A 27,154-nucleotide genomic window follows, 5' to 3' on the forward strand; every position below is an offset into this window, starting at 1 on the left:
TGTCCTGGTCAGGGTTCAAAAATAAGAGTTTAGTGCTGCAGGATGGATCCCTAAAGCTAGTGGTAGGGATGAAATCCAAATAGAAGTAGCAGTGTCATCCATCTTGTCATCTTAAAAAAGAAAAAAAAAAAAAACCAAAACGAAACCAAAAAACCACTCTTCTACATGTACCAGGGGGGTGGTCTTGTCTGATTAAGCCATTGACTGATGATGAAAGCTGTATGATTTTACAAGAAGTAATATCTGAAAACATCTTAGCACACATGTCTTAATCATATTCTCTAGTTCTTGTGTGGAACTGCTGATTCTGGATTCAGTATTTATATCAAGTGCCACAGTATGGGTACCAAAACCATGTGTCACGCATTACAGAATTTATTCATTAGATGTGATTACTTTCCATTAACAATATTGGTCCTGGTTTAGCCAAGATGACACAGAATTTATCACTTCAAATTCCAAATGTTTTTGCTACAACATTTAAAATCTACATTAACTTTCAAGTATGCAGGTGAATTTATAGAAATACACAAAAAAGTCAGCATAGCTTTACATTAACAAAACCCAAAAAAGGTAACCAGTTGCATTGCAGATTGCTCTATATAGCTCTCTCTAGACACCATAGATCTTATGATTCATAATTCAGTATTAAATATGATACAATTACAAGTGTCAGACTAAAAGGTTGTGCCACAGAAGGCAATCCAAAAGACTTAGCTGTCTGAAACCGATAATTATGTAGATCTAGGCGACAGGAATTTTGTACTTCTTCTTGCAGGATTTCACTTTCACCTACATCCATTAGTTTACTAAGGTTCCGCACCTAGAAAAATTCAAAAGGTTGCCCCTGAAAGCCAGACTGGCACAACAGCACAAAACTTTATGCAGCTAGCAAATTCAATGCTATTTCAAGTGAACCAACTCAAACTGTATTGCAAAACCACATCTGAATTTGAGGAAATGAACAACACTATCCCGATGTTTGCATTCCTATTAAACACTTCCCAGAATTCACTGCAGATACATTACAAGCAAGAGTCACAGGTCTGGCTGTTCTTTATCTTGGCTTCCTCCACATATGGATGCGTTAGCTGGAAAACCTTAAGCAGACCAACTCATGAGCTTTGTACCCCAAAGTCAACTCACAGCCTCAAGACAGACCTTCAAATGTCTCTAATTTAGAAGGAAAAAAATGACTAAATCTCACGGATCAGTTACGTGTGATGAATTTCAACCTCTTCATAAGGCTCCAGGGAAACCTTATTGTGGCCTTTCAGTTCTTAAAGGGGGCTTATAAGAAAGATGGGGACAGACATTTTAGTAGGGCCTGTAGTGACAGGACAAGGGGTAATGGTTATAAACCAAAAAAGGGTAGATCTAGATTAGATATCAGGAAGAAATTCTTTACTGTGAGGGTGATGAGATACAGGCACGGGTTGCCAGAGCAGCTGTGGATGCCCCATCCCTGGAAATGTTCAAGGCCAGGCTGGACAGGTCTTGGAGCAACCTGGTCTAGTGGCAGGGGGTTGGAACTAGATGATCTCTGAGGTCCCTTCCAACCCAAACCATCCTATGATTCAATGATAATGTCAGCCTGCCACGTGCAACTCAGCATTAGCTAGATATTTTGGCAGATTAAGTGGAACCGTACAAAATTCCCAGATTTCTGTTCATTCTAACATACCCGAAAAAGGCAAATGGAAAAAAAATCTGTTAATTCTATGTTGTCTATAAGGCTTTGTGTATAATATCTACTTAATTATTCCTGTAAATAAAAACAGGAGGCGGCAAGCAGTTTCCAAGTTTCAACAGAGGCTTTGAAAAAGTTACTGTTTAGGTGGTCTTTACTCTCATACAGTCTCTTTCCTTCCTCTCCTCTCTCATCCTTCTGGATTAGCTTCTACCAGTAACACTTAAAGCTCCTTATGATCTAGTAGTTACGTTTATGGCTTGTTAGTGATCTGGGCATGACAGGAGCCTTTTGGACAGTAGCCCAATCCCATGACAAGAATTAAATTGATTTGCAGGAGTCAGCATTCCTTACTGCACCGGCGAACACAGCCAGACTGTGTCACTGGTACGTTCACAGTTTCTCCAAACCATGAAGTGATTCTATTTAGAAGTCAGTGATGTGTACTTATCAGATTACCACAGAGAAAAAGTTCCAAAGAGCTTTGTCTGCTCTCTCTCACTTTCCTTTATCCTGCTAACTCTCTCTTGCCATCTTGGTTTCTTTCCCAGCATTTGGAATTATTGCATTAAGTGCTTACATTCCCTCATAGCTCTCTCATTGAGAGAAAAAAAAAAACCAAAAAAAACCCAAAACAAAAAACGAAACAGGGAAAAAAACCCCACCAACAAATCCTCTCTCCCTCTTAGTAAGAGTCAAGATTTCAGTTTGGTTTTTAGTCTTACATTTTCCACTTCCCTGAAGACACGGAGAAAGTTCTCCCTTAAGACCCCTTTCAGTTCAGTTTCACTCCATCCTCTTCTAAGAAGTTCCTCAATCAAAGAAGGGTATTTAGAAACATCTTCCAAACCCTCAGGGAAACTGTTGACAGGAGTCAGACAAGAATATTAAACACACATCACTGGAAAAATGTAGAAAAAGATTTTTAATTAGTATTTTGCACATATTCAGTTTTGGAGTGAGCTCACTTTGGACCCAATTCTTCCTCTGAGAATTTAAAAAAAATAATTAAGAATTCAACTGACATAAACAAGCAGAACTGGGATACAGTGAAAGGCTTCTTCTGTACAGAGGATCCCATAAGCAGAACACAACTGTGTATTCTGGAATGAAGGTGTACTTATGTATAGGCAGAACAACATCATGTAGGAAGAAAAGAAGGGGAGAGGGGAGAGGGGAGAGGAAAGGAAAGAAAACCCCACCAACAAACTCATGTATGCATTAATCTGCTTTTTATATCTGGCCTTTAGAGTAAGAGGAAACAGCTGCATGACAGATGGAGTTGGTGCAATCCACTTGTGTAACAGAACAAAAGGGAACCTGCAAACACAGGATGCGCTAAGGAGTTGCAAGCAATTTTGTGTGCTGTCATTTACAAAGTCATTTTTCCAAAGAAAATACAATTAGAATATTAATACTGTTTTGAATTCAGCAGTTTAGGCAGTGAAAAGAAAGCTATTCAGAACTCTTTGCTGAAGAAATCACAATAAGCAAAACTGACCTATGTCTTGTGCTAATTCTTACCAGAATAAAAAGGAATTAGAAGAAGCTGCAAAACCTGCATTAAACAGCTGCTTTAAATTGTATTTCCATGAGGCTCTGACTTTGTTTTGAGATAACTAATATTTTCTGTTAATTTTCTTTTCTGTGGAGGTGTGGTGATATGTGTATCTCAGGGAATGTATGCCATTACTTTCTTCCAGGACTTGGGAACTTAGCAACCCCACCACCAATGCAAATTATGGTCTTTTTCAAAATGCATACAGTAAAATGTGTCCTTTTGTTGCAAACTCTGTATTTATTTCAGAGATTATAGTTTCAGAGCTATGATTAACTAACTCTGATTAATATGTAAGGTTAAAAGAATAAGAAATTGGCCAACTTTGGTGAGTGGGCAGAGGTTCACTAACCTTTGTACAATGTGCTTATGTATGTAGAATGTAGGGAAATACTTAGTTGCTACATACTTGTGGTCTGGGAGTTTAGATAAGGGGATGTCATAAATAACCTCTGACAACAGTAAACAAGCACTGCAAAGGAAAATACAGTTTTTCTTTAACTAGCAAACAGGATGGTTTTTTCAGAACAATAGGATAAGAAGTTTTTAAGTCAGTAGAAATGAACTGCGCATGTGCAAGAGACCCCAAGCTGAAAGTTTATGTTGACAAAGACTTTGAGCCTTCATAAGAAGACCCTCCAAGAAGACCCTCAAGGTGGCAGCACACATGTGCGAGGAGATGGAAAAATATGTAAAACATTTTGAGGAAATAGTTTGAATATGTATTCCTTTTCCAGGGAATGTTATGCATGTGTATTAGATTGTAGCATAAAAATAGTGAGAACCAGAGCTGGGGAGTACACACTAGAAGCAGCAGCCCCCTACGCACCCGGTGCCACAAATAAAGAATACCTGCTCAATAATGACTCTTGTTACTGAGTTTTATCTTGGAATCCTGGCCCAGCCACACCTAACCTCCCACCTCAACAAGGAGTGCTAGAAAGCAAGGGGTCTCAAAACTCTGATCTCTGGTATCAATTTGGCAACCCAGGTGGGACCGTCTCTGCTTGGCTGTGGTACCCCCAGGATTTCCCGGAGGGACCCCCCACTTCAACTGGATCACTGCAGGAGTGGATGACAGACCATTCAGCAGAAGGTATTCTTTGTTCTGGTATTAGGAATTTGTGTATTTTATGAGACTCCCAATTTGGTTCTAAAGTGTTGGGGATGCCCAGACTGTTTAATAATTGGTTCTAGGGAATATTTGGAGCATGGTAAGCCCCCTTAAGGCAAATTTAAAACTATTGTTGTACCAGTGTAATCATTCTACCTGTGTTTATGACTTTGCATGAGTACTAGCCCTGATTGCATGTCTGTTTTTATTAACAGTGGGGTTCGTCTGTCTTTACTACAGGAGAAACTGCCCTGGGAAAAAATGGAAATAGAAGCATACGTGGTGATAGCTTGCAGAATAATCACCCTTTTGATGCTGGTTTGTTTAAATAAGGGGTTTATGTATTGTATTTGAATGTAGTGCATGGCTGAGCTAGCTCTGGAGTGTAAGGACTGAGATGCGGTGAAACTGCGAAGCGACTGCAGAGTTCTGATCCATGGTTCCGTTGTCCTGCTGTTGCCCATCACGATGGAGACAAATGGCATAATTCGAGAAAATTGTGAATAATAGGTGAATGTCTTGTTTAGGCCAACGGTTGAGTGCACTTATTGGAAGGAACAGCAGGGGTCTCTCTTTGTCAAGACTGTGGTCACTGTAAGCAGCATGTCCTCGGTGTTCTGAGTTAGGAAGGAGGGGATTCGCAGAAGGTGGCCAGGGGACCGGGATGGGATAGGAATAATTTTTCATGACTCGCAAGACTGGGGTGTGTGGCAGTGTGAGTGTTGTCATACCTGCCATTGGGATAGACAGTGGAAAAGAACTCATCAGTCTAAGTTGGGGGAACTAAGGGGACTATCGGACAACTGGATAGGCAGAGGGACAACTAGTAGATGGGAACTGGAAATCACCGTGGTCATCTGTATGGGACCTATTTGAACAATGGGGAATCAACTGAGTGGCAGCATCCTTAAGAAAAGCCCCCTTGGGTGTATCTTGAGGCACTGGAAGGAAATAGGGGGGTCCCCAGGGGGCACTGAAAGAAAAGCAGATCTTCCTAAGTACTGTAACTAATGTTGGCCACTGTATAAACTAGATGACAGAGAGAAGTGGCCACTTAATGGAACTATAGAATATAATACTTTGTTACAACTAATGTTGTTTTTAAGAAGAGAACGCAAATGGTATGAAATAATGTATGCTGATATGTTCTTTACCTTATGAAACCAGAATGGCAGAGAAATCGCAGATTTAATCTAGCCCTGCAGGCTTCCCTGGTTTTAGCTTTGGAAAAACAGAAGGCAAAAGAAATTAAGGAAATGAAATGACTCAAGAGATGTTGCTCAACTTGCAGCATTGGACAAAGGTGTATTAGGAATGTAGAAAGGAAGAGAGAGGAGGATGAAGGGATGCTAGAGAATCTTGTATTCCCCTTTTCAGAAGAGAAGAATGAAGGTTCAGATTAGGAGAGTGATGGGGGATCTAGGGATACCCAAGGAAGAGGGGGTGATTATTCCCCAATCACAAGCCATATCCGTAATAAAACAAGACCTGCTCTTCAAACTCCTCTTCATGAGGCTATGGGTCCCATGGGAACTGTCGCAATCCAAGTCCCATTTACTATGTCCAAGTTAGATTCATGGAAAGAGGCAGTAAAAGGATACCGGGATGACTCAGATGCTGACACCCTAAAAGGCAGGGTGGATGTGCATTTGCCCTTAGTCAATCCAAACTGGGACTCAAACTTAGCACAGTGTATAAACTTCTAAAGAAATACCAAGAATGGGAACAATCTAGATTGGCTAATACAGTTCCTAAATCAGTAAATTATGCAACCCTATATGAGGTAAAACAAAAGCCGGAGGAAACACCCGCTGAGTTTTCAGCGTGACTTAGGACATCAATGAGAAAATACACCACTATGGTTCCCTCATCTGATGGGGGGAAACAGCAATTAATATCACTATTTTTGAGGCAGTCTACCCCTGATATCCGAAAGAAACTTCAGTAAACAAAATAACTGGATGTCAGGAATTGAGAAAGGCTGCTTGAGGAGGCCTGGAGGGTATTTTGGAACCAGGATGAGATAGAACGTAAAAAGATGGGGCATACAATAGCTGCAGTAATGCAGCAAGGGAATGACCCACCTGTGAAAAGAAACAATCAGTAAAATTTGGTCCTTCCCAAGTGGGCCTCTGGACAATGTGCCTACTGTAAGGAACTGGTCCATTGGAAAAGAGACTGTCCAAAATTGGGTAAACCAGGAAAATTAAGGCTCATAGCCAAAGCTGATACTGAATGATGGGAACCTGGGGAATCTACCCTAGCAGATCCACTGGTTAAAATAAAGCTAGGGGCACAGAATAAGGAAGCGGAATTTTTAGTTAATACCAGTGCTTCATATTCTGTGTTGAATCAAGGGTTGGAACCTGAGGGAAATAACGCTGCCAATATTGTGGGAGCAACTGGTTAGGTCAAAAAGGCTCATTTTCCAAAACCATTACAATATATGTAATGGTTGCAAGTGGGAGTACATTAATTTTTGTTTGTCTAACTCCCCAAAATCACTATTGGGCTGAGATTTGTTGGGGCAATTAGATGTTGAAATAAAGTTTTATAATGAACAAATGAAATCTAAAGTAAAAGAAAAAAGATTTGCCAAAATAATGAGTTTAGCCTTAATAACTGATGTAAAACAAATAGAAATCACCACTCAAGTGATGGATCAGGTATTTCCAGAGGTCTGGGCCTCTAAGGTACCAGGAAGGTCCAAATGAGCAAAACCCATTGAGGTGAGACTCAAACCTGGTGCAACTCCAGCAAGAGTAAAACAATATCCCTTGAAATTGGAAGACAGATGAGGAGTAAGATAAATAATTGATAATTTTATACTGAATGGGTTATTAAAAGAATGTGAATCAGAATATAATACACCAGTCCTGCCCATCAAGAAACCCGATGGGAAAGGGTATAGACTGGTGCAGGATTTGAGAACAATAAATCAAATTATGGAAGATTTACACCCAGTGCTGGCCAATCCGTATTAACAAAATTAAAACCTGGGTGGAAATGGTTTTCGGTGTTGGATCTCAAAGATGCCTTCTTCTGTCTCCCGTTGGCCGAGAGCACTCAAAAGCTATTTGCTTTTGAATGGGAAAACCCAGATTTGGGGAAAAAGACCAAGTTAACCTGGACATTGTTACCCCAAGGTTTTAAAAACAGCCCAACTATTTTTGGAAATCAATTAGCCAAAGAATTAGAAGACTGAAGTCCTCCCTCTGAAAATGGGACTTCATTAAAATATGTGGATGATCTCTTAATTGCTACCCCTATTAAAGAAAATTGTTGCTGATGGACGGTAACCTACTTAATTTCCTGGGATTAAGTGGATACCAACTATCCCAGCAAAAGGTTCAAATAATGCAAACTTGTGTAACTTTTCTGGGATATGAGGTATCTGGAGGACAAGAACTGGGGACAGAACAGAAAGAAGTTATTTGTCAAACGTCTGAGCTCACCACAGTAAAGGAGCTACGAACCTTTTTGGGTATGACTGGGTGGTGCTCTTTTGGGATATATAATTATGGACTATTGATTAAGTCATTATACCAGATATTAAAAGGAAACCCAACTTGGTTAGAATGGACTAAAGAATCCAGAAAAGCTTTTCAGCAATTGAAGCAGGAGTTAATGAAGACCCCCCACTTTGGGTCTCCCAGATGTAACCAAGTTGTTTCTTTTGTTCTCCTATGAAAAACAAGGAGTAGCTCTGGGAGTTCTGTCCCAAGAGATGGGGCCATATTAATGTTGCATACTTCTCCAAACAGTTGGATGAAGTAGCTAAAGGATGGCCAGGCTGCCTGAAGGCAGTAGCAGCAGTAATCCTGAATGTACAGGAAACACAAAAGTTTACACTGGGGCAAGGAATGACTGTCTTAGTGTCCCATGTGGTAACTGCTGTTTTAGAACAAAAGGGTAACCATTGGTTATCCCACTCTCATTTTTTGAAATACCAAGCCATTCAGGTAAAACCTGATGTCACCATCACAACTACTAACCTTGTCAATTCAGCTTCTTTCCTTAGTGACAATGAGGCTGGACCCATAGAGCATGACTGTCTATAAACAATAGAGGAGGTATATTCCAGTCGTCTGGATCTAAAAGATCCAACCTATCAAGGATGCTGAGGACTGGTATGTTGATGGAAGCAGTTACATGCAGCAGGGACAACGAAAAGCTAGATATGTGGTAACTACCTACCAGAAAGTAATCAAAACCTGCCAGAACATCGGCCCAGAAGGCAGAACTGCTAACATTAACAAGGGCCTTAACATTGGCCAAGGGCAAAAGAATTAACATATGGACAGACTTGAAGTACACCTTTGGAGTGGTATGTGCTCATGGAGCTATCTGGAAGGATCAAGGGCTCTTATTGGCCCAAGGGAAAGGAATAAAATATGCTACTGAAATTCTGAAGTTATTCGAAGTGGTGAATGAACCAGAGGAGGTGGCTGTCATCCACTGTAGGAGCCATCAAAAAGTTAACACTCTTCAGGAAATGGGAAATAACTTTGTGGACCAAATGGCAAAACGGACAGCAGAACAGATGGTAACAAAAACACCATTGATCCCTGAAGGTAAGACAGAAAAACCTGTGCATGAAATAACACCAGAATACTCTAAGGAAGATCACAAAATGATACAAGACTTAGACGGGAGTAGGAAAGAGGGGTGATTCTACACTCCTGACAGGAAGATCATAATCCCTGAGTTGTCAGCTTGGTTAATTATTCAGAAAGAGAATGAAGTAACCCACTGGGGTGTAGAACCTCTCTATAAATATTTGACTGAAAAGCTGATGTGCCAAAAGGAGATGAAGATTCAACAGAAAGATAAAAAGAATTTTGCAGCATCTCCCTGGCCTAACCTGTTTACCACCTAAAGTCTGAGGCAGCTTTTTTGTCATTCAGCTTTGGCTTCTGGAGGAAAGCACCTCTATCACTGTTTTTCTATGTGCAAAACACTGCCTAGACACACAACTGCAGAGGCATTAGGATCTGTTTCTACATTTGTAGCACTGCTTCACACAGTTCCAGAAATGAATCATTGTACCCCTCTTTCACAGAACTTGTTTTAATACTCATCACAAGACAACTTCCTACAATTTTTGGTCTGCTTTCTTTTTTTCCCCAAACAGAATCAAGCTTTCATAATTTAAGGAGCAGATGCCAGCATATGTACAATTCTACTAACCGTTCCACTCCATCATAGTCACCACCAATTCCTATCGATTCTGAACCTGCAATTTTCTTTATGTGGTCAAAATGATCTGAAAGATAATATCAAAGAAAACAATATCTAAGCACCCAGCAAGAAGAAATCATACAGTTCAGACATATTAGCACTAGGCAACTCTTCTCCTTAACCATGGATTCTTAATAAAATCCTTTATAGAAAAGTCAAAAGACATCCTGATAATACAGGTTAAAATTTAATAATGTAATTGACATATTCTGGATAGTTACTGCTGCTTAACTAGATATTATCTGTTATTAAGCATATCAGGCAGCAGTCTTCAAAATAACAGCTACACTGATGAGATGCAAATGAGGAAAAAGACATGATCATCACAGCACATTAATTCCCAACAAGTAGCCTACATATAACAATAAACTTTTCATGACCTATACCTATGTTTTCCACTTTAAATTACAAAGGTTTAAGGTTTTTTCCAGAAAGTAATAACTACTTTGGGGTTAATGGCTCTTGGCTCCATTTGGGAACATCATGTCCTCCAGCTACACACCTTGTACCTCTTGTTATTGTTTAAGGAATATTAGCTCCAAAAATGCCTAGAGCTAGAAAGGAATAAACAAGCAGTATAATTTATGCAGTCTTAAAAATGACACAGACACCAGGAAATTTGTAGAAGCTACCCACAGAAACTACAGTATATTAACTTCAAACCTGCAACGGTAGAAACATTAACAACTTTTCTGCCACAGGCCAGTATATCTGCATTGAAAGTCACCATGATAATTCCCTTGTTCTTTTTCTGAAAGATATGAAGAGACAGGTGATGAGTGGACGCTCATGTGTCCTGCAGACCTCACAGACATGTCATATAGATCTTTCTACGTCCGTCCATCAGTGGGCATAACAACACTTTAAGTCAAAGCTCAGATTGCAACACAAGGCGTTGCCTTTCTGTCCTTGACCCTGGATTCGTTATATCCTCACGTAGCCTGAATAAGCAGAAATCTAGTGACTACATCAAAGAAGCTCAACCAGAATTACAAAGTATTTTCAAATACTTTATTCTTGTATCCAAAAATAAAGCACAACCCAAAGAAAATGTCTCAGAAGCAAACGTGTAACTTGCTGCCCAGGGATCTGCTTATAAATCCAATGCAGAGATGGGAAGTGAAAAGCTAAATACGATGACTTGTACGCACAAGTTTGCCTACGACTAGCCAAATGTTCCCATTAAAACTAAAAAAAAACCATCCTGAACCCACAAAACTAAACAAATACCACCACCCACCACCCCTCCAAAAAAAACCCCAACCAACAACCCAAACCCATAGAACTCACCAGTTGCTGGAGGATATCATCTGGAACATTTCTTGAGTGATTACAAACAGAAAATGCTGAAGCATGGCTGAAAATTACTGGTGCTTTTGAGATACTCAGTGCAGCTTTTGCTGTGGAATATGAAGTATGAGATAAATCTATCAGCATGCCCAGGCGATTCATCTCCTTTACCACTTCCTAAAACAGATTTACAGACAACAGTGTCAGTATTAAGTTTATTTAAAGGAAACCATTTAGCTGATATATGTAAACAGATAAAAAAAATCTGCAGCTGTCAGCTAGTCATAACCATGCAGTGCCTCTATGGGTTTCTATTCATCTGTTAACCTAACAGTAATTTATTCACTCACAGTTAACTAGCACACCACCACATGCTCAAAACTTAAAAAACTTAGTCATCTAAAATCAATCATTTGAACCACATCACACTACTTCAGCATATTAATTAATACATTTGATCTGTATTAAAACAATAGTTATAATTACATCTAGTGCTTCTTTTACCCTAAGGAACATCACAGAGAATTTGGTTTGACTGAACCCTGATCACCTCCTAACTATCAAGAACTTCCAGTAATTAATTTTTAATTACAAGTTGCTTTTGAAAAGATAAGGCCTAAGTTGTTAGTTGCGTGAAAGATTGCTTAGATTAGCATTCAAAAGAGATCCTTACTTGGCCAAATGCAGTCAGACCAGTAACACTAGGATAAAAGTTGTGTATTCCTTTGGATGACGATTCAGACCTTAAAAAGGGGAGTGAGGAAGGTGAATCATTTTATTCTGGAGACCATAGTAACAGCAACTGAAACTTCTTATGCTACACACAATAAAAATCATTACCATGTCACACAGCCAAATGTAGGGATAACGAGCTACCTAATACGTATCTTGTTTACACACAACGTTTTTCATGTTCGTAACTGTTTTCTGGATGTTATGCCTTCAGGTTCAGGACTGTTGTACATTTGTGAAGCAATGCAAGACAAGAAATCTTCTGATCACACAAACCTTCACCAGAGAACAAAGATACACTGAAAAGTCAGTTACCTGTCAGCCAGAAAGCCTACTTTTCAGCCTTCTGTGCACATAATTCCCTTTTCCCTGAGTCAGTAGAAGAAGGAATTTTGTCAATCCAGCAAAGAGTTGGTGCTAATATTCTAATACAGGGACTAAATATGCATCTCTGTAGTTGCATATATGGACACCTGTACTTTTGAGCTGGCCAGAGTGGACAGTGTTGAAGGCTGCTGACTGCTGAGTTTTTACATAGCATTTACCTTCTTTTATTTACATTGTATGCATTTCTAATTGGTTTTGGGGGGGGGTTTAGGCTTGTTTTGCCCAATATAACTTTCCTAATAAAGCAAAGGGGATAGCAATTTTGCCATCTTTGTTTTGTTAACAAGGTTTAAAAGTTCCCAAATTGCCAGCATAGCAAGCAGTACATAACAGATCCTCAGTCTCCCACCTGACACATGGCAAGTGATTTACCCTAAAAACATATCATCGTTGACTTAGTTCTGTCTTTCACAGGTGAATTCTGTCTGAATCCATAATTTGGATGGTCACACAAAAACATGCACATTAGTTACCAAGGTGTATTGCAGGTATGTGTTAAAGTCATGTAACGAACACCCAGGTCATAATACATCCTCAGTGTTGCCAAACTGCTGTCAATGGAGTGACCACCTTCTATTCCAATCAGACACGCAATCCTTCTACTGTCAGAGATTCCTGGAAACACCAAAGCAAGATAATTCCAAAGTAATTTCATAACAGATAAGAAGCCGGCACTACTACGCAACAATTGATATTGTAAATTGCAAGCAATAATATTGACATTTTCATAAAACAGGAGCTTATACTAGTGCATGTTTATATGGCAAATTTTCTTATGACTGCAGTGGTCCAGGACTCTGCATAGGTACATAAAAACTGAAGTTAAAGTTACTCTTTAAAGCAGGATAACATGCCTGCTTTCAGCAATCTGTCTTTTGCACATACCTCCTGCAACCCCATCTAAAACATTTCTGTTGCAGGAAAACACATCACCTTGGGAAGTTGTCACAAGCTCCAGCTCTTCGTAGTTGTTACACATCCTCTTGACAACATCAATTTGCTCTAAGGTCAGACGCACAGCATCCTTGTTCTGAGCGCTGCAAAGAACATACACTGACCAAAACTGAAAGAGACATTGACAAGTAAACTAGATAACTTGTGTTTCAACTTGGAAATCTTCATTTCACGAGCACAGACCAAAATATTTTCCTACAGTTTACAAGGGATTTGACACTATAATTTTTTCCCCCAAAGAAAGAGTTAGGATGCAAGGCAAGAGCATCCACTCCAGACATGACTAAAGCCTCCTAACACACAGGAAAGCAGATGTAATTTTATTTACCACAAAACAAATGCCACTGTTTTGGTTAAGGGTACCTGGCTTATAAAACACAAATTTTGAAACCCAAGTGATGGAAGAATGTTTGTGGCTGTTCAATTTCATTGTTTTTTCTTTTTCAACAGAAAGAGCTGAAACCACAGCCAGGAGTACTTCTGTGACTGGGAAGGAGGCAAACGTAAGAATATATTCTCAGACCCAGAACCATAGCAGTACGTACCTGAGCTCCCACATAACCAGCCTGAAGTTTCACAAGGTTTGTGTGGGTCTTGTTGAGTTCTCTTAAGTTGACTCTACTGAGCTTATTTTGGTAAAGTATTCTCAGCCGCAGTACAAAGTCATTGTGGCTAGAATTGAAAACAAATAGGATTTGTGATAGAAATAAGTTGTTCCCCTTCCAACCCAGGCATAATTTTTTCCACTCTTCGCAGTCCCTTAGACCATTAATTGCCAATAGTCCTGCAGTCACATATGCTTGAAAATCTCCCTTCTTTTGCAAACAAGCTTTTGTTAGGACAGCAAGACACTTTCTTTTGCTTCTCCCGTACCTGTTGTGCTTCTGTATTTATTTTTCTCCCTATCGTCATTACTATGCTCTTCAGAAACAAATACTTGTGGTAGAATAATCAGTGCTGCGTGTGCTAGAATAATCAGTGTCTGTGTTCCCAGGTCAAAATACACACACCGCAGACACCGCTCCTTCACGTTTCAAGGGTATCCTTTCAAGGTATGATGCCTGCTTTCTAGCTCTGCACAGAAGTCATCGCTAGTGAAAGATGCCATTAATTTCTGGGAAGGAGACAAGAACAGTATGTAAAAGGAAACAATAATTAAGTGGTAAGACGTGATGTGCTGGTTTTGGCTGGAATAGAGTTAATTTTCTTGACAGTAGCTAGCATGGGGCTGTTTTGGATTTGTGCTGAAAGCAGTGTTGATAATGCAGAGATGTTTTCGTTACTGCTGAGCAGTGCTTACACAGAGTCAGGGCCTTTCCTGCCCCTCACCCCACCCTACGAGCGAACAGGCTGGGGGCCATGAGAAACTGGGAGGGGACACAGCTGGGACAGCTGACAACAACTGACCAAGGGAATATTCCATACCGTATGACGTCATGCTCAGTATACAAAGCCGGGTGAAGGAAGGGGGTGGATTTTTGGAGTGATGGTGTTTGTCTTCCCAGGTAACCATCATGTGTGATGAAGCCCTGCTTTCCAGAGGCAGCTGAACACCTGCCTGCCGATGGGAAGTGGTGAATGAATTCCTTTTTTTGCTTTGCTTGAGCCCACAGCTTTTGCTTGATCTATTAAACTGTCTTTATCTCAACCCATGCGTTTTCTCACTTTTACTCTTCCAGTTCTCTCCCTTGCCCCAGTGGGGTAGGGAGGAGCGAGCAAGCAGCTGTGTGGGGCTTAGTGGCTGGGGTTAAACCATGACACCTGACCAGAAAATCACAAATCCATTTAGAATAACCTGATCCCATAGTAAGTACCCTCTGAATCAAAATTCCTTTTGAATAAATCGCTGCAACAGTAGCTAACTGCTATGTGCTAGTAACAGCTTATGTCTCTACTGATCCAAACACAATTTAGCATTTCCTCCTCACTTGTCAAGATTCACAAAGAGGGTTTAGTTGAACATATTTTATATACCCATCAATTAAACGAGCTTCTTGCATTAGCTCAATAGCTTGCTCTCTCATCGAGAAGGCTGAATGGCTTTCATAGCTGAATGGCACAATATCAGAGAAGAACGTCAACAGCCACAGCAACTTTGTTGTATTTCTCTTCATTTCCATTTTCCAGTTTGCTAAAGCAAAGAGGTACCACAATTACTTGCTGATGACAATGAAACAGCAAAATTTCCTGTCTGTGGAAGCTGCAGGCTTAATAGTATAGCCAGAGCTGAAGTGCCTCTCCTTCTGATACAGCTGGGGTGAATTCTGCAGGAGGAAAAAAGAAAGAAATAGTTAAACAGAAGGGAAGGTAGTGGTGGAAACTGTAAACCAGCTACCTTCTCCCAAAGATTTTAAGGTCTCTGGCTATTGTATTTTGCACATATAACCACTCCTTAAACTCTGCTGCTGCCACCAGCTGACTGCTGAAGGGAACCAACCCATCACTCAGAGCTGGCAGGGTGAGCCTGACGGACCCTGGACTCACACCTCCCAAAATAGCACAATAACATAGATTTTGCATTACATTAACTAGTTTGTTTTCATTGTTTAGGAAACCTCACACTGAAATGAACACTGAAACTGTTTTTGAGAAATTCCAAAAATCAGCTTCTTCTGACTGAATTGTATTGTTGAAACACATGTCATGTCAGAGTATTTAAGAGGAAAGCTGTTGAAATCCAACACTTTTCCATACCTTAGGAAGGACAATACGTGCCAAATTTGAAAGGATCACTTTATTTCCATGAGGAAATGGGTATGGTAGCAACTTCAAGAGTAATTCAAGCCCCCCCCCCCCCCCGCACTTTTTCAAAATACAGTACTCAAACACTTGGATTAACAGCCTTTCAAGTGTCAGTCAAAAACCTTTTTCACAGATTAGAAATGCCTCCTTTTCTATGTAAAGCTAGGAGGTGAAAATGCCTTTTCAGGCAAAAGGTTGGGTGTTTTCCCCCTGCCACATTCAGAGTTACTGGCAGCATTACCTATAAAGCTGAGGAGCAGTCACCCCCTTAATTCATTGGAGTGACATCCTAACTAGACGCATGTGCCATGTGAATTCTTTCAAAACAAAAAAGTTTGGCTAGAATTCTAGTATAGTGAGTCAATGCTCAAATTTTTTCCAAAAGACAAGGGGGAAAAAAAAAAAGGAAAAAAAAAAAAGTTGACTCTTCATTTGTTTTCCACGATAAGTCAGTAAAGTTTATATTAATCAACTTTCTTCTAGCATCACAAAAGTTTGTGTTTGTTAATAAAGGAAGTTGGTTTTACGTATTCCTTGTCTGCAGAGGTAAAAACAAATAGCAAATATCCAAGACATGATAACATTACAAGGCAATTCACCTTGCCTGCATGCTTTGCTTCTCTTCTTTCAGCAAATTTTCTAAAGCAACAGGAGGTGGACATAAACCCAGGAAGTGGTTTCCCAATATGAAGCCACATGTTTATCAATAAAGTCACAGGTATCTCAAGAGAGAATCATAGGTGTTGGTGGATTAGAAGCAAATTCAAGTCATGCTAAGCAGATGACCTATTGATGGCATCCTGTTCTACACACATTTCTTTCTTGCCCTTACCAGAACATTTTGATTATAAAAATCAAAGCCAAAATAAGAGTAAGCCTGCAACCAGGATATTGAAAAGCAGCACAGTGAAAGTCATATTATTAAGATTCTTACATTTCCAGCCTATGTATTATTCCATTTTCCTGTCACCTGCAATGTGCAGAGTATAAATCAAAGGAAAAGTTAACTGGCTTATTTGCCCTTCCTATGCTTGGTAAAATGTAAATAAATTTGTAAAGGGCTTACATTTAATAAGCCAGAATAAGTTTAATCAAGCTGTGCAATTAGAATGTTTTAAAATAAAAATTAATCCATTTTGCATGTATTTTATCTCTACATCAAAGTAATGCAAAAGTTAAAAAAAATTAAGATATGTCACAATGTGTTTAGAAAGATGCAAACTGCTATTCTAAAAAAATCCTTTAACTTTGACAAAACTTCCTAAGGTTCCTCTTTTGAGAAACTGGCTCAGGCCTTTTCTGTTTCACAGGATTTGGGAATGCATGAAATTGTGGGATCATCTGGCAGGAAGTACTTTTGAACAGTGGGAACATACAACCTTCTACAAAAAGGAGCACAGATGGAGAAGCAGGTTTAAAATCAGCCCTGAAGTGGTCTCAGGAAGCAGCTCTAGGACAGCTGAATAAACACAGTAGCGTGCACAGACAAATGGAGACCCAATATAGATATGATACCAGGGGAGCTGTGGCACTAACTAAAGCAAATTAATAACCCTCATGCCTTAGTGTTTCCTACAAGCAAAACATAATGTAAGAAATGGCACAGAGAGTATCTATGAAGTACAGGGGTCTAATGCTACATAGAGGAAAGCACTCCAGAAACAGATTAATCCTTCAAGGATGCTTAACAGTCTATGTTCTCATTCATTAAGAAACATAACAGAAGTGATTGACTCCAAGTTTCTTCTCATTTGTCCAAAACTTAAGAGTTTTTGGCTAGGCCCTTGAGACAGTATGGGAATCAGTTTACATCAGAAGTCTATGTATCGGGGTTTTTCTCATTGATTATTGATTGTGATGCATCAATGCTGAGCAAGCTGACCTCTGTTATTACTTGTACTCAAATAAAATGAATATTTATAGATTATGTATTTGGGAAAAAATGAGGCATGTCGCCAGTATGTGGGCTTACACATTATATCTAGGTACAGTGACATCCATGTTCAAAATATGAGCCCTGTTGTGCTTGTATGACATGGTGTTTGATTTCCTTCTCTTACTTGCTTGCAATAAAATTGATTAAACAAGAGGGCACAATGGAAAAAAGGATAAACAGAATCCTACCAGAATCTTATATGCATTTAAAACTGCAGCAGTTTGTTTACAATTGATTTATTTCAATTAACCTCCTGCTTTCTGCATAAGGTACTAGGCAGTGGGGATATAAAGTAAAGCAGGCCCAGCAAGGCCCCTCCTACTTCCCTGGTCAAGCTCCTCTCTCCCAGACCTGGGGTTGTAAAGCAAAGTGCACCACTAGTCCCCATGGGACAAACCCAGAGGCGGCCTCATGGTGCTGCTCCAGCAACTGAAGTACTTCTCTTCAGTTCTGAGTTAAGCACCGCAGCTGAGTCTCCCACAGAACAAAAGTCTGTCCCAAAGTCGTCCACTGCAAAGGGCAACGAGCACAAACACAAAACTTTCCTCTTACTTTCAGCTCCACTCCAGCTATGCAAAACCTCACAGACATGCAACATACAGATGCACACAGTGTGGAAGAGATAAGGATTGAGGGTGCAAAATGCGATTTTATCTCTTCTTTGCATTACACTTCAGAGCAAAAACTTCTGTCTCTTCCTGTATCTACATTTGCATCTCTCATTCAGAGCGTAACTGCTTTTCATCCCCGCCATACCTCTGCCCACAGGATAGCCTCAGCAATTTTGGGGTGTCAGCCCACAGCCCAAAATAAACAAAGACAGTCCTTGGAGAGCCACGATAGGCAGAGTGAGTCTTTGCAGACTCACACTACAGAAATAACATTTTGCTACTTCACACTAGTTAGTTTCTCCATTGGCTTACATTCCTCAAGCTCTTCATGAACAGCTAGGAAGTTACTATCATTAAAAATATGAATACTGAGAAAGCGTACCTTAAACTGAGCATTCCCACATCAGGGACGACAGAGCTATAATGCAGCAGGATGGCCGTATCGGCCATATAAGGATGCAGCAAGGGGGTTTGCGCTTTTAAAATAGATACATTTTAACTGAAACTTTCACAGTAAAAAGGGAAAGTTTTCTTGCATGCTTCTGTCATTTACCATCTTCGGAAGTTTGGGCAAGTGTGCCTGCCCCCTTTTCTCCTTTCCAGCAGGCAGGCCAGACCTCAGTGCAGAAGGGTCAGTAAACAGCTGCTGTTTAAGTGCAGCAAATCTCAGTTAGGAATCACATTCTTTTCATCCATTTGAAGTCCTTATTTTCCATTTTGTTATTTATTAAAATGCTTCATGACAGCCATTACATTAATATGAAAATGTGTTGAATTATTGTGCCAAATCAGATATATAAACTGCAATAAAATAGAGCTCACAGCTCAAGATAGTAATATATCCTGAAAAATGAAGAAGGTTCATCCTCCTGCCCCCAGTCCACTTACGCTGAGATCTCACATAGATAATCCCAGTGTAGGTCTGAATTGACTACGTCAGATCATGGCAGCAGCTTAGTTACACCAGCAGGACCCTAGGTGAAAACCTTCCTGCTGACTGCTCGCAGAAATACGGATTCTCCCTATTCCTTAAATAATAATTAAACATAATTAGTAATACATAAATATTAAACATACTTTTAGGAGCAGAACACATGCATCATGCTATGAAATACTTTTTTAAGAAAAGATACTGATCCCTTTGAAATTCACCTTGTCATCAAGATAGTCTTTCATGATCTCTCTCAATTTTTGCTTGAAATTCCTTTCACCATCACCAACCCTGAGTCATGTCAGGTTTATCTGTTCCCCTGCTTAGAAACCTTTAGTGCTGTATTATAATTAATAATTTCCAACCTGCTATTCCTTCCCTGCCTATGCAAAGGTGCAATGAAGTGCCACCAAGCAATGAGAAAAAAATTAAACAATAATTTATTGCTTAAAGCAGGGATAAAAGGGAATAGATACAGGAGTGGGTGGAAGGCATTTCAGGATCTCTTGGATAAAGAAAGGAACTAGCAGGATGTCATGTCCCAGACTTACTGGGGGCAAGTACAGCACTTAAATATGAGGTGATCTTAGCTTTCAGCCTTGAATCCAAAAGTGCACCTTAGGTATTTCACATGCTATCCACCATGCATGTAGACTGCAAGTTTTTCAGATGCAATATAACCTCAGTTGGCAAAACTTCTTTGCAACTGAAGTATAGGAGATTCATTGCTGTAAAACAATTCCATAAGAAATTTTATTATTACAAATAATAATTACATTTTAACTCTAGAAAGATTTTTTCATAACTTCCCTTAAGAAAAGGACAGCTACTGAATTTCTTTCCTATTAGGTTCTCATCTTTTACTTCACTGTGGTTTTTTCCTGTCCACAGTCTTAATTTAAGACTTCCTCACAAATCAAATTGCCCAATCCAGTAATTTTAAAGTAAATAGGAGCTCTGCTAATGCTATGCATTTTTTTATCTCATTGCTAATAATGATGACTATTTTCTCAGAAATCCAAAGTTACTGAAATTCTTTTAACTTCAATACAGATATGCTTTATGACATAATTGCCTAAAGGCAGAATAAAGGAGAAGAGTCTTAACAACTACTTCTATAGCACTGTAGTGGACCACATGTCATGAGGTGAAACTGAGCTTGAGTGCTGACCTCAGTGGAAGGGCTGGCCAATATAGTGGCCGGATGCAGGGAGCCAGCTGGCTCCTTTGTTAATACGCAATGTCCTCTTTCTCAGATCTGGTGATACTGATTTCCTGGAACGCAAACCAGAACTCGTAGAACAGAATGTACAGACTTGAGCCACCAACTGTGCCAGGGTTCCCCTCTGTGACTGTGCTCCCTAGTGTATGGTCCACCGCAGACTTCAAAGCTACAGACAGATTAAACGAAAGGAATGCTGTTCCTCCCAGCCACTCCATTTAGGCTGCCTGTCCCATGCTTCTGTCCCTTGTTTTAACACAGGCTTTTCTCCATGCCAGGGTCAGTGCAAACCATGTTTTCTCCAGCCCCTGCTCACAGAATGGTCAGGGTTGGAAGGGGCCTCTGGAGGTCTAGTCCAATCCCCTGCTAATTAGGTTCACCTAAATCAGGCACAGAGTTGTGTCCAGGTGGGTTTTATATGTCCATATTTATATGGAAAGAAGACTCCACCACCTCTGTGGGCAGCTTGTTCCAGTGCTCCGTCACCCTCACAATAAAGTTATTTTTCCTCATATTCAGATGGAACTTTTTGTGTTGTAGTTTGTGCCCATTGCCCCTTGTCCTGTCACTGAACATTACAGAAAAGAGCCTGCCCCCATCCTCTTGACACACCCTTAAGGCATTGGTGTGCATTGCTAAGATCCCCTCTCAGTCTTCTCTAGGCTAAACAGGCCCAGCTTTCTCGGCCTTTCCTCATAAGGGAGATGCTCCACTTCCCTCATCATATTCATAGCTGGACCCTCTCCAAAAAGAGTGGAAGAACTCCTGACACACTCATTCATTTTGCACAGTTCCGAAGTATTTCTAATATTCTGGATAAATCTTTAAAAAAACAATGCTACAAAAGCCACAAGGATGAGCATTACTGAGCATTAACAATGAAGTTTTGCCATAATGGATGCAGCCAGTGGAACTATTGCTTTCACAGGAGGTAACAAACTTCAGATGGAAGTGCAGTCTTAGAGAAGTTTTTTTCCATAAACATGTGTCAGAAATACACATGCATTGTGAGGTCCAAAAACTTTAGTGAAACAGCACTTCTACAGAACTGTGAAGGATAGAGAGCAGTCAGAAGTTGTTCCTTTTCTGCCTTGTGTCAACTGTAGAGATTTCCCTCAAATGTCAAGGAACAAATACAACTTACCTTTTGACCACAAATGCAGACTTTGTTATCACAGTGAAAAAAAATCCTTGTATCTCTAGTCTAGAAAAATGTTAAATTTGTTTGAGGCAGATCAGCATGCAAAATGTTAAAAAGGAAAGCTCAAAAAATTACCCAAGCATCAGAATTCTCACAAGCTGGCATCACAAAGGCAAATAAGTTTCTACAGGTTTTTTTTGTTTTCAAAGTCATCAACCCAAAATACAGATCAGATGTACAACCTGTATCTCTAAGACTCTGCCAAAACGTGACAAAAGGATTCTAAAGGGAACACTAAGATTTTATAGTTTATTGTATACTCTGTGGCATAGTACCATTTAACTGCTATTCCAGAAATCCACATGATTTGTCAGTTCAAAATGCTTAAGGAAAAAGCAGCAAGCCTTGTTCACACAATAACACTGTTCTGATGTAAAAACCATTACACGTTGTAAATTTTGGTCCAAATATTTACTATTTCTCCATCAATAAGAAGTCCATAGCTATTTTCAGGAAGATTTTTAGGCAGGAAGTACAATACATGTTCTTTAAGCAGTCTGACTGCTAACAGAAATTATACTTACCTATATATTACCAATTCTACATTCAGTGTATTTGTACAAAACTGCTGTTCTTGGTAGCTGAAACAATTTCCTACAGATTTGCTACACAGAAGTACCTTCTATGTTTCATGCAAAATATTCTTTATGCTTTGACAGTAAGACTTGTGCTTTTTTTGCCTGAACAGTTTCAAAGGCAAATAAGTATAACATCATTCAGAAATCAATCCTTGCAAATTGAAGGAGTATTGCAAGCACTACACAAAATTAAGAATATGGTATTTTAGGCACCCCTGTTTAAACAACATTCGAAATACAAAACCCACACAGCTTTTTTCCGTGCTGACTGAGCAGAGTTGAAAAGTGGAAGCTGACATGAGATTTATAGCTTTCTCTTTTTTATCTAAAGGCTCCTTGGAGCAGGTTACCTTCTTAGGAAAATGCAGTGAAGTCGAAATCCACATATCACTGTGTTGGATGCAACCACTAAAGCTTGGCACCAGATCCTCCTGGCGTCAGGGCAGCAACCAAGAAACGTCCTCTGTTTCTTTAACTCACATATCACAGACTTCACAGTTAACAAACAGTTGGAGATTTCCCCTTTCAAAGACACAAGGTCTGCCAGAGAGCTTTCAGCTCAGCTGCCACCCACCCAGGAAACCACAAGCCTTGTGTTGTGCAGTTCTCAAAACCAGTTATTTCCTCCCTCTTGTGGCAGTCTGTCTGTGCTGTCCATCGTGCATCTGCTCACTAACATGTGTTGAACACTGCTTTGTTCATATGGTTTAGAAACAGGTGCCCCTCATCACAGAATAATTTAGGTTGGAAGGGATTTCTGGTGGAATGTCATCTGGGCCAGCCACCCGATCCCACCTAAGGTAATTTCAAAGTTAGGTCAGGTTGCTCAGGCCCTTATCCAGTGGAAGTTTCGATGTCTTTGAGGAAAAAGATTACATATACAACCTGTCCATGTGCCTGTTCTGATGCTTGCTTGTTCACATTGTGATTTATTCCCCCCACACCCCCTTATATTCAACTGGAATCTCCCTTGCTGCAATCTGTGGCGGTTGCCTCTCATACTCTTGCTGACCTGCTCTGAGATGAGTATCTTAGATTTGAACTTACAATAAACAGAGGTATAGGTATGCACCTTACTGCTGACCTGATATTGCCACATTGACTATACCTAAGCCAATAAATATCTACCCCTTGTTACTATACCTGCTGGATTTTAAACAGGACTTACTGTGCCATTGTATATTTGTAAAGGTCAAAATGCTCACAAAGTACAGGTTACCTTTTCAAAGATACCTATGGCTCCGAACCTACTGGGACTTTTCATCATCTTTGTGGGAGCTGACAGTTTGGAAACAAAGAAATACATGCAAAAACATGATCCTGTCATTTCATAAGACATAAGGTTTGCTTACCATAATTTTTTATTTCATACTTTGTACAGAAAACTAAACAGGCATCATGTTTTTGTTTATGATTCCACTGCAGAGAAATAATCACATCTCACTATCAAAACTCCCACTGAGCCATTGCGCAAGTCATGTCTTAACTAGAACATACGTTTGTCATCAGTCCTCTAGTTCCCAGTAATTGGAAAACTTAAACAGAAACATCAGCTGGAATTCTGGTTCACATTGCTAATTTGGTGAACTTGGCTTATAAACATTTCCCATCAATACAACCCTAAACAACACAAATTTAGTACCAAGAGAAAAAACAAAGATTTTATTCAAGAAAAAACCTCTACCTAATCTGAATCTTGATCCAGGCCAAGTCCATTTTTATGCCTATGATGGGAAACTATCTCCCAAACTTAATTTAAAGCAGCAAATAAACAGGCTCAGATTAATTTTCCCACCTGTGGTCTAGTTCTAGCTCATTTTTCCTTCTTAATGTTCAACTTTTCAAATTCTCATCCCCTTCTTCCAAAGCAAGTAAATGTCATATAATCATCATTGCTTGCAATTTATTTTTCCTATTTTGTCAATTTTCTCTCCTTACAAAATCAAGTTCAGTCTCTGATGTGATTTCTGCCTAAAACTCTGTGTTTTCCACATGCCTCCAGCAAAACTAAACTCACTGACTCCTCGTTCAAGAACAGCCTTTGCTGAGTCACTAAGCTCCTGCTTGGTCTTCTAACAGTTCACCTCTTTGCAGATTCAGAATGTAACTGGTTTTTAAAGATGCTAAAAAAAATTCTTCCTTTGTCTTACAGTCATGTTTCTTCTGTCTTTTTATTCCAATAGCCTTGGATGAATCTTAGCAGCTGTTTGTGTGTAATTCTTACCATGTGGCACTCGTAATTTACATCCTTCCTGCAGAGTCCATCTGGCAGGACTGTTCTCTTAATAAATATCCTGAGAGCTATCTTTACTGCCCAGAATGTTGTTACACAGCTGTCTCTCCCTGATAATAGCTATCCCTATGTTTATCTCATGTTATATTCACCTCAGACATATTTTGGAGCACCCTAAGAAGCTATAAAATAACTGCAGCACTTAAACTCATACCAGCTGCTGTCAGGACACAGAGGGATAACTTAATGTGTTGGAACTATTTTTCACACTAGGAAGGTTTGTTCCAGCCACAGACTAGCTCCGCTAATCTCAATGCTTACATGTCCAAAGCACTAGTGTTTTTACTGCCAGCACAGATTAAATTGTAGATTACTACAGCTGGGAAAGTAGGGCTTTGCAAATGCAGATGCTTACTTGGGCAGCCATTTTTAACTGCAATTTGGTTTCTCCATAAATCCTTATACTCTACCAGCTCATGACATCACCTATCCTGCATAAGAGCACTCCAGCATTTGACATGGATATAGTTTTTTGTGGGAATCAGCTTTAAAACCACATACAGTGGTTGAAATGGCTTGGGAACAAGCCACTTAAACATAGTATTATAAATGCTGTTTATCAAGTATCCAAACTTGGTATCTGACTTCCATGTAAAGATGGCAATGTCCCAGGCTGTCAGTTTGGCATTTCTCGAGCATAGCTATCAGTGTTTTAACTAGAAACTGCTACAACATGTTAGAGGAAATCTCATGTAACAAAATTTCCATTTGCACAAAAATAGCAATACAGGAGCCTTAACTATTGCAAATTAAATTCCATCTGTTTCTTCTAATGATCTCAGTATTAGTTTCAGGTCTTGAAATGGAGTGTGCTCACACTTGGAGGGGTTGGTGATGGGAGGTTCATTGGTTGTTGTAATTATTTAAATCAGCATAGCTGCAACATATTTCTCAGGTAAGACCTTGCAAGAAATATTAAGCTAAGCTTGGGAAATCAAAGAGGTTACAAACCAAGTCAGCAAGAACCTACTTTTCCCCACGTTACTCTCACTTGTGGGTGGCTGAAGCTGCCACAGTTTCACAACCCTAGTTTGAGCAGCATCTGTGAAAACAGTTCAGATGATGCCGTACACTCTCAGCATATGCATGTACAGAACCACATCAGCTGACACCAATTACCAAATGCAAAAGAAACATGAAGGAGTACAAACATGAACGTTTCCCTTCACAGATGCGAATTTTATTTTCCTGTCTTCTGAACAGAGAAAAGGCTTCATGGAGCATATCAAGATGTCACAAAAGCTTTGCAGTCACTAAGAAGCTTTGTAATCGCTAGCTGAACGTTTTCTACAGTTGAAAGCGAAGAGTGCCATAATGAAAGCAGATACCTTGCAGGATGACACATGTAAGTACTACTGCGACATTCATCAATGACTCTTGTCAACAACTTCTTATACAAACACCGAAGTTGTTGTGGGTTCTCCTGGCTCAATACTTTCACAGAATTAATTTCTGTAGTGTGTTGGAAAGAAAGATGGGCAAAGCAGCTACAGGAAAAAAAGTTGCAATAAGCTTATCTATCCATGTAAATCATGCTAATTTTAAAATACGTGTAATATTTACAAGTGATGATGCCCAAATAGAGAAGCAAACCAAGCAAATCATCCTGTCTCCTTGCTTCCTTTTTGTTTGGCTATACATTTTTTTCTACAAAGTTATTAGGCATCCAAATGAATTATTTTGACTCAAGAAAGATGCAAGTTTTTGCCACAAGGTGGCAGGAGCTTCCCAAATAAAGTCACACCCAATCCGTGATCTGATTACAGATTGCTAATTATCAGGACTATAGACCATTTCTGTGAACCAAGATGCAAGCTAACTTGCTTCAGATAGGTGGGAGGGTTTGTTTAGGTTTTTTGTTGGGTTTTTTTCCCCATAACAAGAAAATAAAAAGAAAGATCTCTTAAAATAGCAATAGAAGAGATCACAAAAGCCTTGCAGACAGCAGGAATTGTTGCCTGCACAGGTCAGGAATTATAACTAAAAAGGTTTCCAGAAACAGTTAAAAAAAAAAAAAAAAGAAACCAAACAAAACCCAAAACTTAGAAACATTGCTTTCCCATTCTGGATTGCTTCGTATATAGGCACTCTTTCCTGTTTAAAAGCAGAATTCTCAAAACTCTAGTTCTGCGACTTGCCACACCAATTTTCAGCAACAGCAAAGCCATTTCTATTAAAGTAGCAGCTGCCCTTGCAACATTAGGCACCTACAGCCATGCAGGGCAGCAAGCTCCACTGAATGCCACGTGTCCTGCTCAGCACAGGTTTCCAAGAAGAGCAAATCCTTTTGGTATCAATGAGAAAACCCAGTTTAGAGCAAGTCTGCTTCATCAGCTTAATTTCTGCCACTTAGTAACAGGTCGGGTTTTTAATTTGAGTTTCAAAGACTTTGCTTTGATTTTTAGTGGGAGGCCTAAATCATGATCATTATCTCAGATCTGTAGATATGTCCAGGTGATACTTGACCCAGACCTGAGCCCTCTTTATTCCCTCCCTTACTGTGAAATACAGCAGCTACACTGGGTTTGGAGATGTTTTACCCCTGCACTCACAGCTGGCAGCTCTGGAAGTGTAAATTTAAGCATAGACCTAGCCTAAATCTTTCAGTGATATGAACTGACCAGTGTTCATGAACACAGCATTGCAAATTACATTTCTGTACTTTGGCCTGTGT

The 27,154-nt window shown here is 39.7% G+C and overlaps 2 protein-coding genes across 21 annotated transcripts in view; one reads left to right on the top strand and one right to left on the bottom strand.

Moving 5' to 3' along the window:
* Positions 1–19: 19 nt before the first annotated feature.
* On the bottom strand, positions 20–24,472 carry LOC119157787 (dipeptidase 2-like). 19 transcript variants are annotated; one of them, XM_037409067.1, is made up of 12 exons: positions 24,412–24,459; positions 19,738–19,914; positions 14,941–15,230; positions 13,512–13,638; positions 12,946–13,075; positions 12,486–12,627; positions 11,567–11,636; positions 10,894–11,070; positions 10,267–10,354; positions 9,553–9,628; positions 2,416–2,551; positions 20–823 (listed from the first exon to the last, which is right to left on the bottom strand). In XM_037409067.1, the coding sequence occupies exons 3-12, from the start codon at positions 15,084–15,086 to the stop codon at positions 629–631; spliced, it is 1,287 nt and encodes a 428-aa protein (XP_037264964.1). In that variant the 5' UTR covers positions 15,087–15,230; positions 19,738–19,914; positions 24,412–24,459; the 3' UTR covers positions 20–628. The 19 variants fall into 19 exon arrangements, with proteins under 19 accessions (XP_037264964.1, XP_037264962.1, XP_037264961.1 ...); XM_037409065.1 differs by having other exon boundaries at positions 24,205–24,457; XM_037409064.1 differs by lacking the exon at positions 19,738–19,914 and adding an exon at positions 22,538–22,656 and having other exon boundaries at positions 24,205–24,457.
* Positions 24,473–24,633: 161 nt separating this feature from the next.
* LOC119157790 (galanin receptor type 1-like) overlaps positions 24,634–27,154 on the top strand; it is a 31,021-nt gene continuing 28,500 nt past the window's right edge. For both annotated transcript variants that reach the window (XR_005107667.1, XR_005107666.1), the window contains exons 1-2: positions 24,634–24,697; positions 25,684–25,825. The gene's annotated coding sequence lies outside the window, so the exon portion shown is untranslated. The remainder of the gene's footprint in view (positions 24,698–25,683; positions 25,826–27,154) is intronic.

This window comes from Falco rusticolus, chromosome 15 (genome assembly GCF_015220075.1).
Source record: "Falco rusticolus isolate bFalRus1 chromosome 15, bFalRus1.pri, whole genome shotgun sequence".
Classification (NCBI taxonomy): domain Eukaryota; kingdom Metazoa; phylum Chordata; class Aves; order Falconiformes; family Falconidae; genus Falco; species Falco rusticolus.